At 33.2% G+C, this 20,164-nt stretch overlaps 1 protein-coding gene across 2 annotated transcripts in view; it reads left to right on the forward strand.

The window, feature by feature from the left end:
- LOC108912462 (myrosinase 1-like) overlaps positions 1–18,647 on the forward strand; it is a 42,221-nt gene extending 23,574 nt beyond the window's left edge. The window contains exons 4-9 of one of the 2 annotated variants that reach the window (XM_018717691.1): positions 14,562–14,954; positions 15,429–15,523; positions 17,056–17,352; positions 17,712–17,849; positions 18,016–18,119; positions 18,451–18,647. In XM_018717691.1, the coding sequence (XP_018573207.1) occupies positions 14,562–14,954; positions 15,429–15,523; positions 17,056–17,352; positions 17,712–17,849; positions 18,016–18,119; positions 18,451–18,577 (1,154 nt within the window). In that variant the 3' untranslated portion in view covers positions 18,578–18,647. The remainder of the gene's footprint in view (positions 1–14,561; positions 14,955–15,428; positions 15,524–17,055; positions 17,353–17,711; positions 17,850–18,015; positions 18,120–18,450) is intronic. The other variant, XM_018717692.1, reaches the window with a different exon arrangement.
- The last annotated feature ends 1,517 nt before the right edge of the window (positions 18,648–20,164 follow it).

Below are 20,164 nucleotides of genomic sequence, written 5' to 3' on the forward strand. Positions count from 1 at the left end.
AAAAGGTATACTTTATTTGTTTCGATAAATCTAACCGTTTTCGAGAAAAACGCTAAAATAACATTGCTTGCATGTGATGAATACGAAATCATTTTAATTTATTTTCTACATTAAACATAGCATGCTTTGGAAACAAGCGCTTAGTTGCCTTGGAAACAAGTTTGTGGATAATTAGTTTTGACAGATAGTAATTTTTGTGAAAATTTGTTGTTACGCTGATGGTGGTTAATGATAAATAATAAAAAATAACGTCTTCAACAAATAAAGAATTAGGCCAGTCATTATAGCTTTTTTCGGGAAAAAAATATTATTAGAAGTTTCTCTGCGGAATATTGTTCAGAAACGTGTTATAAACAAAATATCAAAAAATCTACTTGAGACTAGTTGGGAAACTTTGTTAAAACAATGGTCAAAATTATGGAAAAGTAGTTTTTTGACTCGCGTAAAAAATCTGTTATTCATAGAGAAAAAAAGGTTTATACAAAAAAGGTAGGTATTAAATAAACCTATAAAATAAGGCAAGTCCGATTAAATTCCGATAATTTGTTTATGCGCAAGAGCTCAACAATGGTCGAAATTGTCCGCTTTTTTCAATTGCTAATAATTAATGCAATTTTCATCGCAGACACTTGTAATTCAGGATTTTATAAGCTTTTTGCACCCTTAATAAGTGGTCAAAATTTCAGCCCAAAAGCTTAATTAGCTTGGCGTTGGCGGAATTTGTTATCTAAGAAGGTGCTATTTCCAATTCATTTTTCCCAAGCTCACAGGCGTTGTAGGGTTTCAATCATTAGTTGTTTTTGTACCTAAATAGTTGTATTGACATATACATTTACTAACAATTTAATTTTTCAAATTTAATTTCTTTAAAAATGACTGAAAAAATTTTAATATTTATTACATTGTTAAACAAGCATGCTAAGCCTCGCTCTCCCCACTCGTTTGCTAGACCAAGTAATAGAACGCATCGCCGCTATCTTCTTTTTCGAAATTAAATAGTTGAATTCGCCTTAATGTTAATATAGGACATGAAAATATAGCTCTTAATGTATACTCTCTCCAAATTTCGACTCTTAATATTAATAATTAAGGTCACTGCGATTAAATAAATAAAAAAAATATTATCAGCTTCTAATCAACTTACAACAACGATTTTTTTTAAATTCGAAGAAAACTAAAGTATAGAGGTTACTATTTTATTTTATAATAATTACCTATCTTAACAATTTAATAAATATTAACATTTTTTCAGTCATTTTTAAACAAATTAAATTTGAAAAACTATATTCTCAGTAAATGCAAATGTCAATACAACTATTTAGGTACAAAAACAACTAATGATCGAAACCCTACAGCGCCTGTGAGCTTGGGAAAAATGAATTGAAAATAGCATCTTCTTAAATAACAAATTCCGCCAACGCCAAACCAATTAAGCTTTCGGGTTGAAATTTTTACCACTTACCTATTAAGGGTGTAAAAAGTCACAAAAATCCTGAATTGCAAGTGTCTGCGATGAAAATTGTATTAATTATTAGCAATTGAAAAAAACGGCAATTTTCGACCATATTTGAGCTCTTGTGCATAAACAAATTATCGGAATTTAATCGGCGTTTTTTATTTTATAGGCTTATTTAATACCTACATTTTTTGTTTAAACATTTTTTCGCTATGAATAATAGTTATTTTTCAAAAAACCACTTTTCCATAACTTTGACCACTGTTAAAACAAAGTTTCACAACTACCCTCGAGTTGATTTTTTGATATTTTATTTATAACAGGTTTCTGAACAATATTCCGCAGAGAAACTTCTAATAGTATTTTTTTCCCGAAACAGGCTCTTTCATATCTATAATGACTGGGCTAAATGGTTTACTAACAAATTCATAAGGTTAAAATATATAAATTACTAGAACAATACAAATACAAATTAAACATTCAAATCAAAGGTTCAAAGTGACGTCCTCTTCCTCTTCAATGCATAAATTAATTCTTCTTAAAAAATTCCGACGAACTCTATGGAATATTCCTTCCTTTTGCTTAATTACCTCACAATTAGCAACAATTCTTTCTCTCAGTTCATCGACGCTATTCACAGGTGTCCTGTATACAACCGTCTTAAGATAGCCCCAAAAAAAAAAAGAAATCGATTGGGTTTAAGTCAGGGGATCTAGGGGCCCACTGTACAAAACCACCGCGTCCTANCTCGCCCTCTACAAAATGCGAAAAAACGGTGGGTAAATTTATAATCCTCATCCCGAAAAACCCCCATATACGAAATTTCGTCAAAATATTATGAGTGTGGCAAAAGGTATTGCAAAAAAACTGCAAATAAAATTTAACTTTAACACCCTGTAACTCTGCTAATAATCAGTTTTGGAGAAAATGTTATAGAAAGAGGTAGGATTTATTTTCGGTCTAGAATTATCCCCTGAATTTTTTTGCTCGTCATTTCCGGACACCCTGTATAATAAGTCCATATTCAAGAATCTAAAAGCATTGGTTTTCGGGGTACGTCATGTTGAAGTTGCAAAATATCGCATTTACCTAAAACATCTCTGAAGATATTTAATATACGTTGAAAGATGAAATTTGTGTTGGTAACTCAGACACACGAAAGAAGGTAACCTGTTCCGAGGATGATACCCATACCAACCTATATACTTTGACTCCCAAAAGCCAAAGCTGGAATGTATTCCAACTTCTAGTTTTTCTTAATTGCCAAAAATCACCCATAAAACCTAAAAAACAACCAAATCTCTACATACAATAAGTGTTTCTTTCTTATCAGTCTTGGAAACGAGTTGAAGCATCATATTCCCGGGACTCGTTGCATATTTTGAGTATTCAGGGATTCAATCAACACTTACAACCTAGAATTTCAGATAAATATCAGGAAATTACCACTAAAACCTAAAAATCAACAAATGTCTACCCATATTCAGCTGAATGAAGTGACTAATTCAAACCACAAATTTATAGCCTGCGGAATCTTCGCCTCGGCAAGTGAGTGACGCGAACATATGTATTTAATAAGCCGGCGAACTAAATTTCTCACCCACAGATACTGCATACAGTATAATCTACTCACACAATATGCAAAGGTAGAATCAGTCCTATAACCCTGTAATTCTTTATGGAAACTAGAAACACCCTACTTCCCGAAGTCTCAAAATCCACCACAAATTTGCATTTGGACGGTACTGTGCGAAGTACTGCAATTATGATATACCTGAAGGCAGCCATGAATGAGTCAAGAAAATCGTCTCGGTCATAAAACTACACCTAAAGACTCCATTAAATTAATACAATGATAGTAATTTTATTTCCTTTTGTATCGCTCTCTTCAATTTTCCAGCGACCTATGAAGAAAATTTCTCTTTTGTTGATTTTATACCTATCTCTTTTTAACATCCAGTAGTAATCTCCATCATGTTTTCATGATGGTAAGCTACGTCAATAGTACTAAAGAAATGTAAAGCTGTAGCAGATTTTAGGGTATCGGTTAATAAAAGTTTTTTGGTATTCTTCAAGAACTGCATGGTTATAGGACCAACCTTTTCTTTCGGGATATGCCTTGAGTTGAGTTGCAAGAGTTGATTAAGATCGGGATACATGCAACGAAACCCACGAAAATATGTCAACTCGCTTCCAGTGTTGTTCTCTAAGAGGAACCTACTAAATGCATAGTTTCGCTGCTTTTAATGCTAGATTTCGAGAATTTGCAAGGTAATAACGATTCGACTTCTGGATCTAAAAATACGTATATCGGCATGAGTCATATCCGTGCAAGAGACTACTTTTTGTGTGTCTGAGTCATTTACCCCATGAAAGACGAAAATTCACTGAATTGTAGCTGATTTCCGCATAGGGCACCTTTTCCAGAATGTGTTCCGACTACATTGTCAGCGGATAACGCAGCCAATGCCAAAGATGCCCACGGTCTGAGATAAATCAGACACAGAAATATTGAAAAAAAAACTATCATTCAGGAAGGCAGAAACGACCTTATCTGAAAAAAGGGCTATTCGCAATCAAAAGAATGATGACGCAGTTAAATAAATTTGAAATAACTTTAAACCATCCAAATCTATATTTTGAAATTTTTCAGTTAATAATAGGTAAATTGTAGTAAAAATTTTCCAAAACACAGTAAAACTTACTAAGGATATTAAATTATACATTTAATCTAACAACGTTTGAACAAAAATTTATCGAATGATTTACAATATTTCAACATATAATTTTTTCGGAATTTTAAGTACCAACTTGGTATTAGATAAAAATACGACAATCTATACAAGATAAATTTATCGTTACTATTAAGTATTACAGCACGAGCCTCTCACAAGCAATATGTTTTAATTTTAGATATTAGATAAGTATCTCAATTAAAAAATATTTTAGCTGCCACTTAGAAGAATAATAATATGTTTTGATGATTAGTTTGTAAACAAAGTTTAAAATGAATGTCAAGTCAGTCGTATTAAAAGTAAAACATATTTCAGAGTATTTTTCTATAATAAAAGATACCTATTTTATTATTTATTGTTATGATAAAATCCCATACCATTTTAGGCATATAATAAAATTAACAATCAAGATATTTTTTTCATATTATAAAATAATATCAAGCAATTTTAATTATTTTAAAATGAAGTAATATCAATAACAAAGCATATTTTAAAAGGCTTCTTTTGCAGATTTTTAATAAAATATGAACTAGAAATAGTATGTATTTGCATGAATCCCTTAATATATATGTATAATAAATTTCCATTTGATGTCGATTTAAGAAAATTACTTATAAAAATGAAACTGAAGGGTATGTATAATTTTCTATACAAATCAATTGTTGCTTAAAACAACACCTCTGAAGTTCTGGAGTTGTGGGGAGGGTAGCAAAGCACTTAGGCCCCATTGGGCCCTTTATACCCCCATTGGGCCCTTTATACTCCCATTAGGACATCAATCCACCTGAGCCGCTAACCAGCCTAATACAATGAAAAAGGTGGTGACATTGCTCAGGGGAATCTTTCTATTGCCATTGAAGACCAGCGTTCTCCCAACATGGACTCTCTTGTTGACGAGACGGCAGTGCATTCACATAGTACATGCAATAGCGTCTCGTCTTCCTGTTCACAACCCCTACAAAGAGGTGTTTCACATTTCCCCATATTGTAAAGGTGTTTCCTTAGCCAACAGTGTCCAGTTTGAATACTTGCCACCAGGCGAAGATTTGACCTAGACATGGCCAGGTATATTTTGGCTGTGTCTTTGCTAGGATACACTAAAAGCTCCTTAGCGAAATGATAGCTAATCGTTTTATCCCAGCGTTTCATGAATTCTTTGTGGGTGTTTTCCTTCGTGATTCCAGCAAGTGCCGACAACGGAAGCACACTGGAGGGACCGGGTCCAAAAATGATGAGGCCTGATGAGATAGCTTGTCAGCTTCTTTATTGCCATAGCACCTTTACCCAGCATACAGATATGCTGTTGGAGGCCAAGGCCACAACCAGTGCTTGATGGCATTCCCATACTGTCCTAGTCATTATCTTGTGATTACGCAAGGTCAATAGTGCCTGTCTACTATCTGTGTAGATTCTGATAGTTTGACCCGTATTATGCCCGCGGGCGATTTCTTTAGCGGCTATGGTTATGCCTGCTAATTCCGTTTGTACAACGGTAGCATGCCTATCTATTGCCCACTTGTGGATGTGCAAGGATCTAGAGTATATTCCACATCCTACACCCTCCTTCCTCTTTGATCCGTCTGTGAAGACGCTGATTGCATCTCCACGGGCGGTCTCCTCCTGTCTCTTTGTGAGTACGGTGTAGGGTTTGTCAAATGCAAACCGGGGAGAAATACTGTCAGTGTGGCAGTGTATATCCACATAACCACATTTGGTTTCATNTATCTCAATTAAAAAATATTTTAGCTGCCACTTATAATAATATGTTTTGATGATTAGTTTGTAAACAAAGTTTAAAATGAATGTCAAGTCAGTCGTATTAAAAGTAAAACATATTTCAGAGTATTTTTCTATAATAAAAGATACCTATTTTATTATTTATTGTTATGATAAAATCCCATACCATTTTAGGCATATAATAAAATTAACAATTAAGATATTTTTTTCATATTATAAAATACTATCAAGCAATTTTAATTCTTTTAAAATGAAGTAATATCAATAACAAAGCATTTTTTAAAAGGCTTCTTATGCAGATTTTTAATAAAATATGAACTAGAAATAGTATGTATTTGCATGAATCCCTTAATACATATGTATAATAAATTTCCATTTGATGTCGATTTAAGAAAATTACTTAAAAAAATTAAACTGAAGGGTATGTATAATTTTCTATACAAATCAATTGTTGCTTAAAACAACACCTCTGGAGTTCTGGAGTTGTGGGGAGGGTAGCAAAGCACTTAGGCCCCATTGGGCCCTTTATACCCCCATTGGGCCCTTTATACTCCCATTAGGACATCAATCCACCTGAGCCGCTAACCAGCCTATTACAATGAAAAAGGTGGTGACATTGCTCAGGGGAATCTTTCTATTGCCATTGAAGGCCAGCGTTCTCCCAACATGGACTCTCTTGTTGACGAGACGGCAGTGCATTCACATAGTACATGCAATAGCGTCTCGTCTTCCTGTTCACAACCCCTACAAAGAGGTGTTTCACATTTCCCCATATTGTAAAGGTGTTTCCTTAGCCAACAGTGTCCAGTTTGAATACCTGTCACTAGGCGAAGATTTGACCTAGACATGGCCAGGTATTTTTTGGCTGTGTCTTTGCTATGATACACTAAAAGCTCCTTAGCGAAATGATAGCTAATCGTTTTATCCCAGCGTTTCATGAATTCTTTGTGGGTGTTTTCCTTCGTGATTCCAGCAAGTGCCGACAACGGAAGCACACTGGAGGGACCGGGTCCAAAAATGATGAGGCCTGATGAGATAGCTTGTCAGCTTCTTTATTGCCATAGCACCTTTACCCAGCATACAGATATGCTGTTGGAGGCCAAGGCCACAACCAGTGCTTGATGGCATTCCCATACTGTCCTAGTCATTATCTTGTGATTACGCAAGGTCAATAGTGCCTGTCTACTATCTGTGTAGATTCTGATAGTTTGACCCGTATTATGCCCGCGGGCGATTTCTTTAGCGGCTATGGTTATGCCTGCTAACTCCGTTTGTACAACGGTAACATGCCTATCTATTGCCCACTTGTGGATGTGCAAGGATCTAGAGTATATTCCACATCCTACACCCTCCTTCCTCTTTGATCCGTCTGTGAAGACGCTGATTGCATCTCCACGGGCGGCCTCCTCCTGTCTCTTTGTAAGTACGGTGTAGGGTTTGTCAAATGCAAACCGGGGAGAAATACTGTCAGTGTGGCAGTGTATATCCACATAACCACATTTGGTTTCATGCCCCAGGTTTTGCCAAAGGTTCTGCGGCACTGCTTATAGGATATGTACGCCTTTTTTAATCTTCTTTCAACATGAAGATTCCATGTTAGCTTCGCATCGAGTGTAACCCCTAGGTATTTCACATCAGATGCAAAGCTTAGCGTAGTGTTTAGGAGAGTTGGTGCCTTTGTTGGCCCCAATTTTCTCTTCCTCGTGAAGAGGACCATTTCCGTCTTCCTGGGGTTCACTGACAGAGCATGGTCCTCACACCGCTTTTCAATAATTCTTAGGGCTGTTTGCATTCTTTGGCAAAGGATCCCTTCGAATTTTCCGCTAATCAGCATAATGAGGTCATCTGCATAGGCGATGGTATAGATGCCTTTCCAGTTGAGGTGGCATATGAGACTGTCTAGAACTAGGTTCCACAGCAGTAGTGATAAAACACCTCCCTGCGGACAGCCCCTTGCAGCAATTCCTCTCGCGAAGGCATCCCCCACACTGATTTGTATAGCTCTTTTTGTGAGCATATTCGATATCCATCTGCAGATGGTGGAAGAAACCCCTCTCTCCATGAGAGCCGAGTTGATTTTGGGAATGGATGTTTTGTCAAACGCCCCTTTTATATCAATGAATACCCCCAGGGTTGACTCTTTGTTGTCCAAAGATTTCTCGATCCTGCCCACCATCTGATGGAGAGCAGTACCGGTAGATCGCCCCGGAGTATATGCGTGTTGGTTAGGGTGTGGCTGTCTATCCATAAGCACACTATCCCTTATGTATCGCTCACACAGCTTTTCCATCATTTTCAATAGAAACGAGGTCAATCTAATAGGTCGATACGCCTTTGGGGAGGTATAATCCAACGTACCTGTTTTGAGANCAAGATACAGAAATCGCAAGGATTTAGATCTGGGGATCTTGCTGCCAAAGCAACTAAACCGCCTCTCCAAATCCAATGATTATGTAAGTATTATTGTATATGTCGGAGATACGAGGTGGACATGGGGATTGGTTTGCTCCATTGTTTTCATCACTACTTTTCTATCAAAATAATAATAACAATAATAATAGTAATAATAGCCGCACGGTTATTTCATCAATTGAATGACGCCGTTGCTTTCCGAGCTTCCAGTTTTGTTCCTTTCACGAGGGCGTTCCCTTATGCATTTCTCTATCCTATCAGTTTACTTTATACCAAACATGACATATAAGGAAGTGTTTACAAAAGTTAGATAATGATGGTCTTTCACGCACAGGCTACAACTAAACACCTGAAGAGATAACAATATTTTAGAAACATAAACAAAACAGCTCTCCAACATTCCATCGACGGTGACGGTTCCTCGAGTGGCTATGAATTCATAAGTGGTTACAAATGTGATGTCGACATATATTTGGAAAAAATTGAATGCAAGGCGTTATATTGAAAGGGTTCTAGCTGCCTTATGATTTTGCTCAAATCGGTATAAAAAAACATCAACTGAATTTGAGGTTATTTTTTGTCGGTAGAGTTTCGGGACGCTCTGTATAGTACCTACAGTAGGATCGTATTCGATGCAAAGTAGAGCAAAAAGTTGTCGGTCTTTTATCGTGTCATCATTTTTAGGAGGCGTAAGATGAACCATTTCAAATTTAAAATGAAATTGAATGTTAAATCTGAAATACCGCTGCATACGCACTGTGTTCTGGTAGTAGCTGTAGTCGCCCAGGTGCATCGAGTGGACGAAGTGGTCAGTTATACGTCAAATTCTAACCTGGCGAGCTTGACCGTAAATCAGAGAGCGCCTCCAAAAAACAAGTAAACAACAGTGTCGCGTACAGAGGTAAAATGTTGTACATATGTGGAATTTAAAAAACAAATTGGATTTATAATAAATTACATTTAAAATAAATAGTTTATGAGAATAAAGGAATTTTTGTAGCAACAAGGGTGCCAGACCTGAACTGATCCCCTCGNCAACACTTTTACTTGCAAGCTTTTTTTATGCTTTTTGGCATTTTTTGGAAGCTATGTTTAATCGGAACATAATAAATCTTTTAACAATATTATTTTTGATCTGATGACAATTTGGTAGATCTAAATTTAAACCAGACATTTCTTTTAAGAAAACTCTTTTAAATTTATGTTCTGTCAAGATACAATCGCAAAACATGTTGTAAAACACTTTCCATCTGCAAGAAGAAACAAAATACCACTTCATTGCAAAAAAGAGTGAATGTTCGCTAAATCTCCTAAGTACGCTAAATTTTGAAATTGTTTTATAAATCGGCGTTTTAGAACTAACAGCGTGTACAGATTTTGTACAAGTTTTTGATGTTTTAACGATACTTTGAGCAATATATCCGCACACATTATAAAGAGAATTTAATTAACTAAAACTAAGATTGTTTACAGGGTGGTTAATTAATTTTTACGTAAATTCACGTTTTTCGCTTATAGCTTTTTTTCGTTTATTTCCACGTGAAAACAGTAAAACACTTTTTTTTCGTCTTAGAAAGACCTACAAAACTAGCTCTCGAGCGTCAAAAAATATTGATTAGATCAAAAGTTATAAACAGAAGAAATTTATTTATGACTTGAATTAAACATTTATAAACTGCTTTATTATTACCAGAACGTTTTGGCATCGCATCCTCTCATTCCTTATCACTGTCTAATAATTCACATGAAAACTGGAATAGGTAAGTTGAATAGTTTACAAGTTATTGCCTTATAAACAAATTAACTAATTATAAGTCTTGGCGATCCCAAGGATCTTCCACAATCGCACTGATTTTTTTTAAGGCAGATTTGATCATAATACATTGAAATCTATCATTGTTTTTAATTTCAAATGTGCAACCTTGAAAATCTTTTTATTTTTTAGCCTTAGTTGCAAAATGAAATATACAACGCAGGAGCGTGATATATATTATTACATATTCGGAAAGCTCATGAAAAGAGCTTTAAGTTAAAAAAAATCGTCAAGATTCGTTGAAAAACAACGGAGTTACAGACTGTCAAATATATTATTTTCAAGTGAATTTCGCTTATTTAATGGCAGGACTATGAATATTTTCTTCGGACTCGCTGTCGTTCGCTTCCCCCACCATTCCGCCGCGCCACGGCTCGCCGAAAATCAAGCGACCCACTGACTTTTGACAATATTTCTTATGCACTTAACATACTTCCACAAATCAAATATTTTTATCTGGGAAAGTACTCGGGTTGCCGGTTATGACAGTATTTTTTTTCGCCGCCACCAAGCTAATTTGTTTAACAATAGGCCGTCAACTTTGACAGTCTGCAACTCCGTTGTTTTTCAACGTTTTTTATCTAAAAGCTCTCTTCATAAGCTTTCCGAATATGTAATAATATATAACCATATCACGCTCGTGCGTCGTATATTTCATTTTGCAACTAAGGCTAAAAAATAAAAAAAATTCCAGCTAGCAAATTTGGAATTAAAAAAGGAAATATAGATTTCAATGTATTATTATGAAATCTACCATGAAAAAAATCAATGCGATTGTGGAAGATCCTCGGGATCGTCTAGACTGATAAATTAGTTAATTTTTTTATAAGGCCACTTGTAAACTATTCAACTTACCGATTCCAGATTTCATGTGAGTTATTAGACAGTGATAAGGAATGAGATGATGCGATGCCAAAACGCAGTTTATAAATGATCTAATCAATATTTTTTGACGCTCGAGGGCTAGTTTTGTAGGTCTTTTGAAGACGAAAAAAAAAGTACTTTACTGTTTTCTCGTGGAAATGAACGGAAAAAAGTTTTAAGCGAAAAACGTGAATTTACGTAAAAATTATACAATTAACCACCCTGTAAACAATCTTCCCCCCATTATTATGACTGTGGAAACTAATATATTATTGTACATAATATTTAGCATCTATAGTGATAAATTCAGCTTGCAGAAACAAAAAGTCGCGAAATGGTAATTTCCCAGCTTATTTTCCTGGACTAATAAGTGGCAAATTTACGTGATTTTTTTCTTAAGCGTAGAAATAAACACTTCGAATTATACGAAATCCGGATTGGAACAACGTCTTAGTGTCGACACTAATCAAAATAAGTTTCAGCTCCATAATTCCTCGGAGAACGAGATGGACCTTCTTTTTCAAGGAGACCAATTTTCCAATTCGCCACGGACATCGCACCAGAACCTTCGCGGGTCCAGCCCAGCGTGCGTTCGTATGTTTACCCGAGTACCACGCAGTATAATAACCAGGATTGGAAACTGGCCAGTACATGTTGTACGCTGCAAATGTTTTACTTTTATCTGCTATATCATTCACATTTATTGTTAATTGAATAAAAAATTGCATTAAATCACACAAATTTTTACAAATAAGAACTATGTTCAGAATCTCTCCTAAAGAATTTCATGAGCTCTATTTTCCTATAACTTTCGCAGTTCATATCACCCAAGCATTGTCCAATCCTATGGTGAAGATCCTGAGGAATTCGAGCTCCTAAAGCTTCCATACACAGGCTCCTAATGTTTCCATACCACATATTCCACGTAGGCTAAAAAAAGCTCCTAAAGCTTCTATTCCAGGGCCCCGAGGGTCAGTCAATTCAGTTACTATAAAAGATTTACAGAAACTCAACTTGTCCAAGTGGAGAAAATTTCATTAAACAATTACGAAAAGTAAATCAAACTGAAGTTCTTGGGGGGCCATTAAAAACAATTTAAGAAGTCGAAATTTCGGCGGAGATATATAATCAGCGAAGAAGGCGATTAAAAAAGTAATTAAATATGGAGCAGATTACTCGACAAAAGCGGGGCGACAGATTTTTTAATTTCATTAAGGGCCATCCAAGAAAATGAAAAATTACCGATGCCGAGCAATCAGTCCTTAAATAATTTAGCACGAAAGGGTGGATTTACTACGGATTATAAAATACCGGTAATTAAAAAACTTGGGCCGATTGTTCGGCTGATCGGAAAACCCATTAATTCTAACTCTTTTTGTGCCGGAAAATGAGAAATTCTTACATCCCGAAGATTAAATATCGACTTCGTTACACTGAAAAAAGAGTGTGTTTTTAAATAACTGAACTCGCCAAATATTAACTTACTGTATGCAGACGATATACGTACCTTGGAAAAACTTTGATGATGATGAATTTTGTCTCACAGAGCAAAAAAGGGCGTTGACATTTATAAAGAAAATCACATATATTTAAATACCTCTTAAAATGCTCGACGTAGTTTAATTAAACTTGTAGTAATTATGGGCAAAAATTTGCCGAGTTCTTGCACAAATCTATCAATGTGGTGGAGGTATTGAAAAATTCGTTAGAACCTTAGAATTTCGAAGCCACTGAATATTTTTGAAATTTCATTTAATTTGGGTTAGTATTTCTGAGGAAAAGATATCTTTCATTTTACTCCAAAAACGAACCATTTCTCATAAAACATTCTTGAATAAATTGAAAATAACCAAATACTATTCATGTCACAAATAAAATGTATACAGGGTAATTAACAAACGGTGATCAAAAATGAAACTTCGTATTCTTTGGTAAAGCGAGTCTTTCGTATAAAGTTTTTATCTAGGACGCTTCTTTAAAAAGATACAGGGTGTTAAACTTGAAAAATATTTTTAATTTTTTTAAATAGTTTGAAAACTAGTAAGTGAAATAGTTTGAAATTGGGCAGATATATACAGTACGCGCCTAAAGTATGGAATAAATTCAGTAAAAACGAAACAAATTTTTTTTGGGTAAAATCCTGGAACAGGTCGACTTTTAATTTAAAAAATACATATTTTAGCATAAAAGGCGATTTTCAACCGTCATTTGTTTTCGAGTTATGACGTCATTGACATTTTTGTTCGAGATTTTCTGGACAATTGTTTTCCTAGGAGGTGGATCGGCAGATGAGGACCGATAGAATGGCCAGCGAGATCCCCAGATCTTACACCACATAATTTAGAAGAGCTCCAAAACTGTATTATAGATGAAATACACAGAGTTACCCCAGAAATAATTCATAATGTGCAAGAAGAATTTCTACACAGACTTGCATATTCTCAAGATATCGGTGGGTGGCAATTCGAACACTTAATTTAGGTAGAAAACTTAATGAATTGTATTTGTTTGACATAGGAATTGTTATTTTTTTAATGAATAAAATTTACGTTTTCTAACATTCAATCGCCATTTACTCGAAAACTTTCCTATGTAAGATTTTACATAGGACATTTACATTTTAATACTGTCGGATCGACAATGAAACGATATTTCAGAATCAAGAAAAAAAATAGGGGGTTGCTATTTAAAAAAATGTCGATGACGTCATAACTCGAAAACAAATGACGGTTGAAAATCGCCTTTTATGCTAAAATATGTATTTTTTAAATTAAAAATCGACCTATTCAAGGATTTTTGCCAAAAAAAATTGTTTCGTTTTTACTGAATTTATTCCATACTTTAGGCGCGTACTGTATATGTAGGCATTGTCTAAAATCTGAGGCAGTTTCCTAAAATTTAGATGCTCCAGTGGCGAAGATACAGGGTTTGGGTGGCATATTTTTCTAAATAAAATAGTACGTCACTGCTTTACGATAACAATCATGATATTTTCACATGGCTTTTAATTTTCTACAAATTGTAGAGTAAAACATGAAAACACACTTCGATATTCGAATAAAAAAAATAAAAACCTACAGCATGAAACTTTTTTTATTTTAGTGTATAGTTTTTTAGTAGTAGTTTTTGATGAAAAAATTCCGAAAATTTGTCGATTTTGTCACTTTTTTCACATTAAATTGTAAATATCTCGGAAACAAAGCATTTTTAGAATTTTTGTCAAAGAACAAAAAGTGTTTATTTTGGTCCATTTTACAAACATAAACTATTTTTAAAGCTATTCGGTGAGTAATTTTTTTTTACAACTTTTTTGTTTATGTAGTAAATCGCAAATCTAGTAGATATAGACATACTGTATAGTAGGTACCTAGTTAAGTTAAACCAAGGATTAGAGAAACAGGCGATGGTATAGTTCGCTGAGAAAGAAGCCGTTCCCACGGACTTGGATTAAAGGCGCGGCATCGTAAAGTAGTTCGGTGTGATTTAAAATAAACAAATCTCCAAAGTTACGGGNCAAATATACAAATAATGTTGTAATTTCTAGGGTTTGTAAACAAAGTTAATCTTCCCGGAGTGACGTATTACAAGAACCTAATCAAAGAACTAAAAGACAACGGCATCGAGCCTCTGATCACCATGTACCACTGGGATCTTCCGCAACCTTTGCAGGACTTAGGAGGATGGACAAGCGAGGTCGTAGTAGAAGCTTTCGCTGAATACGCTAGACTAAATTTCGAACTCTTTGGAGACAACGTAAAATACTGGCTGACATTTAACGAACCTAAACAAACTTGTCTATTAGGTTATGGTCAAGGCATGTTTGCCCCAGGAATTGCATCGCCAGGAATAGGAGAATATATATGTACTCATCATGTAATCGAGGCCCATGCTAGGGCTTGGCATATATATGACCAAGAATTTAGAACTACACAGAATGGTACATATTACTTAATTGCATTGAGATAGGACAATATAGTTAGTTTCATTTATTTCGATATTTTCAACACATTATATCTTGGGGCAAACGATTAGGAAATGTTTATTAGTTTTTTTCTCTGTAAGGAACAGTTTCAAAAGCTACATGTAGAAGAGTCATGAAAACAATGAATTTATAGGTTTTAATTTTTCATTATGTAGGTAGTTTTTAATTTTCATATTAACTGAAAAAATATAATATCATAATAATATAGACAAATAACAGAAGACAAAACAATTATAATGATACAACTATGTATTTAGATGAATGTAATAATTAAATGGAATTCTTTCATTCAATAGAAACGATGAGGAATTCTTATTCACTAAAAGAAGTTTTAATTTAGCCTATAGTTTGTAATTACGTAACTTTATTATTTCTTTTTTGTCATTAATAAATTTGGTATTTTTAAAATACAATAATTATTATTTTCAGGACAAGTATCAATCACTATTGATACTAGCTGGTTTGAACCTGCTACCGACAGTGAAGAAGATGCCGCTGCTGCTGAAAGATCATTACAATTCACAGTAAGTTCAAGTAATTACATGATTATACAAATTACAAATTTAATATTTGTTTTTTTTTTGGGATAACTTTATCATAAAAGCATATGATTCAAAAAATCAAAAAGAAAAATAGCTTTGAAGAAATACTAACCATATTTACAAAAAAAAAGTAGAAACATATTGCCTACTTGCTGGAATATAGAGGGAACGTACGTCGGATTCATATCCGGCACGTCACAGTAAATATTCGATGTTGTCATCTGCCACATTAACATGAAAGCGAGCTCACCGAATTGAAGAATTACGCACATTCACAAAAACGTGATGCAGTCGAGAGTAATAATTCTTCACCATTATTGACTTCACAGTCACAATTTTTTGAAATATCCCCAGGAATGGTCCAAATTATTGAAGTTAGGAAAACAACCTATTAGAAAATCCATTAATGCTTCGTTTAAATACAAATTTGTATACACCGAACAACTTTATTAGGTGTACATATCATCTTGTTTAATACACGTGCACTTAGTTGAATCAACTTCCATCAAATTCATAGTTTTCTCCTCGGCATACGTATCTTTGATGTTTTAAATCTTGTGAAACTTAGTGCAGAGGAAATGGAAAATTAAGGCAAATTTTTAGCAATGACTTATCTTCCGTTAAAAATAAATTTTCCAGTTTTTCCATATAGAGAAATTCAAAAAGCCCATGTTAAAAATACATTTCTTCAGTCGTTTTCAAAATTTAGTTGATTTTCCGAAAATGGCCCATTTATTTATAACTTATTCAGTGCTTCAGTGTTTATCCTAGATTTATAAAAAAATTAGTGTATGTCCAGCCACAAACAAGCGAAATTTTTTACTGAATTCAATCTGACAAATCGAGTCACCAATGAAAAAATAAGGCTCGTAATATTAAAGCAACTCATCCTTAGAAAAATCAGTTATTGGAAAATTATCCCTCAGTTTTGAAGTAACTGGTTCATTTGGCCCAGTTCCTCTGATCCTTTGGAAAAGGTTTAAGAATTCGTTATTTTAAACAGTAATGTATGCTTTACCAGGGAGGGGGAAAAGGAGTAATTGCAACTGTAACAGTTGGAATGCAATTGGTTATCTATTTTCATATAAGAAATGTCTGTTCAGAATGGATTTAAAGAAATTAATCTTTAGTGGAAGTAATTTTAGCCACATCGTTTTATTCAAGGAACTGAGTATTAATGAACTCAAAGATTTATAACAAATGGAACACTTTTTTAATTTGTATTTCTTTTAATCTGTTTACTAGGGACTGCACATAGTGTAGGTACTAATATTAATACTTCAGGGGTACTTGCGGAATGGATCAAGTCCGGTTATTTAAGTAGTTGATAAAGATCAAATTGAACTTGATTTTCAACTAAAGCTTGTTCAAATGTTCAGACGGCGTCAGCTTGTTCTGGGAGGATAAAAAACCTTTAAACAATCTGCATGGTCGCTCAGTGACTAATTCACTTTTATCAAATTAAAGATTTTAAATATCTGCAATATGCCTTAATCGATCAAATATCTTTTTAGTATGGATGGTACGCAAATGCCATTTACAATAGCGACTACCCAGAAATAATGAAGACCCGCATTGCAGAACGTAGTTTAGCTGAAGGCTTCAACCAGTCCCGTCTTCCAGCATTCACCGACGAAGAAATCTCCTATATTAGCGGCACTTTCGATTTCATGGGTGTCAATATATATACTTCGTTCATAGCAGAAGCTATGGACGAAGTACCAATCGGAGAACCAAATTACAATTACGATTTAGGTGTTAAAAGCTACCAATTAGATGATTGGGAGTCATGCGCAGCTTCTTGGTTGAAGGTATTTTTTTTAATAATGAATTACAAAAATTAATCAGTAAACCGATTACTTTTTTACATGAAATAGGTAGATATAGTTAACAACTAATTCACTTTCTTATTACAATGTAGTACAAAAAAGGTAGATTTATTAATTAGAACTAAATATAAATATTAATCACTTAATCATTGATAAATTCAACAACAAATATTTTAGTATAAAATTGCTCAAATCATCCACATCCTTATCCTTTGACTTATACCAATTCAAAAGTTCTCACAGCTATAAAATGCAATTTGTATGTAATATTATCAAACTTTATTATAACATTTATTAATATTTTTGTAATTCTAATAAAATATTTTTATTTATAAATCTAGGTTACCCCATGGGGAATGAGAAAAATTTTAAACTGGTTGAAGAAGACATACAACAATCCAAAAATTATAATCACAGAAAATGGTATCGCAGATGACGGTTCCACCTTAGAAGATGATCAGAGAGTCCGTTACTACAGGGTAATATATTTATTGTGTATGTCTTGCTTTTACTTAATAATACTAATTCGTTGAAAGTCGGTATTTTGCCAAACTCTTCTTCTCTAAAATGTACTAAACAAAATATTTCTTTTTTTCTTTCTTTCTTTTCTTTTGAATTTATTTAATCGACACTGATCAATTGTAGGATTATCTCAGCAATGTAAGAAGTGCTATGGAAGATGGAGTGAATGTAATTGGCTACACTGCATGGAGTCTTATGGATAACTTCGAATGGCTTGGGGGTTATACGTAAGTTGCTTGAAACATAACAAGTACAAATAATTCAAAACCGCACATAGTGTCTATAATATATAAACATTACAGACATAATAATCATTAAAAATGTTTTAAATCGACTAATGTTCGAATATTTCTATCAGTACACCCAAAACTATATTTTTATAATGCACTATTCTCTCCGAATATTACATTTCTCAATATATTAAATTTAAAAAATAAAATGCCATTTATTTTATAAAACGGTTGTATAAAATTTTAATCCAATATTTTTTATTCTAATTTCCTAAATCAACAATGTGTAAATAATATTTTACCTAATATAACTCATTCTTTGTTTCAGGCAAAAATTCGGTCTCTTCCAAGTAGACTTTGACAACATTAATAGGACTAGAACGCCTAAATCATCTGTGGCTTACTACAAGAAAGTTGTTGAGACCCATTGTTTAGTAGACACTTGTGAGGCATAAACAAATGTTTAAATATCTTGTTTTATAGTTATTTTCAAATGAAACGAAATAAATCACAATATTTTTTTAATTACAAAAATTCCTGCAATTATTTTATTTATTTATTTATTTTACAGTTTTGGGAATACTACAGCATTATAAAAGATATACCTTTAAATGTGCTTAGCAACCTTTCAACGTATGAAATCAAAGTAAAATTAAAATTTTAATTAATTTGATTAATATGTGCAAAAAATTTATAAATATTCAAAGTATAATTTGACCGCGGAAAATATGTTTCTATTATAATATATCTAATTATAATAAAATTTTCACTAATAATATCACTAGTGATTAAATTGTATCCGGAAATATTTTCGAGGACACAAATATTTTAAAAATTATCCCAAATCGAAGAATGCTATATTCTATTGGCTACAAAATAGAGTTGAGAAATTTGCAGTGTAATTTTGTCTAGGATACCCACCAAGAGAAAAATATGCGGGTATTGTTTTCTTTGTCATGGTAACGTTTTAAAATTATTATTTTAATCATATGATGTTTCATTTGATTGGCTATAAAATGTAGCGTAAAAGTTTCATAATACTTTTTGACTCTATTTTAAAGGAATTGCGTTAATTCAAACAAATTCTAAAATTATTTGGTTTAATTTGAATAGATTTATTAAAAAAAAATTAAAATTGTTTAAATTAGCTAAATACCCATAAAATATAGTAAAAGATACAAGAGCTAATAGTTACAGAAATAAGTTTAGTATACAGGGCAAAATATAATAAAAACGAAAAATAAAATTTCCAAAGATTTGCAAGGAGTACTTATATTTTTTGCAAATGAATTTGATAGTTAAAAAATTGTAATGTGCACGTGACAATTATTTAATATCAGAACCAAAGAGCAGAGATAAAAGTAAAGATTTTCGTTTCAAAATAAAATATCAGATAACATGAAGTAGCATAAACATTAAATGAAGTAAAGCACCAATTTGTTCTATCTATATAAAGATTCTGGAATATTTTAAAATAAAACTTAAACATTATGTAGTTAAAAGTTTTCATTTGTATTTGGATTCTAACACTGAGGTAAGTCGAAGCAAATATTTTTAAATGTGCTAAATTTGTAGTAAGAAATAACTGACATTCTTTACACATATATTTTGCATACTTACGTACCGAATAACGTACCTATAAGGAAATGCATACGTTGTGTAACAGAAATTAGGAATGATGACTGCGGAACAAAAATGAATCGTTTTGGTTAAAATGCCAAGATGGGTCGATTTTAATATACATAATTTTTTTTTTAATTTTTCGTTTTTAGTTGCTCCTGACGCCATAACGTTAGGATATAATTTTTTTAACGACAACCCTCCTTTCATGATATTTCGTTAGTGAAATGTAATACCTACATTTTAAAAATTATCAACTAATTTCTCCCATTTTTTTTCTATAATTAATAAGAATATGAGTTTAAAATGTATTTTATTTTTATTAACGATTATATTATAAATAAGGTGATAACAATAATTAACGTTTAAATTGAGCAACATTTATCCTAAATTATAAACAAATCCATTTTGTAAACAGAGTG

This window comes from Anoplophora glabripennis, unplaced genomic scaffold (assembly GCF_000390285.2).
Source record: "Anoplophora glabripennis isolate ALB-LARVAE unplaced genomic scaffold, Agla_2.0 scaffold785, whole genome shotgun sequence".
Taxonomy (NCBI): Eukaryota; Metazoa; Arthropoda; class Insecta; order Coleoptera; family Cerambycidae; genus Anoplophora; species Anoplophora glabripennis.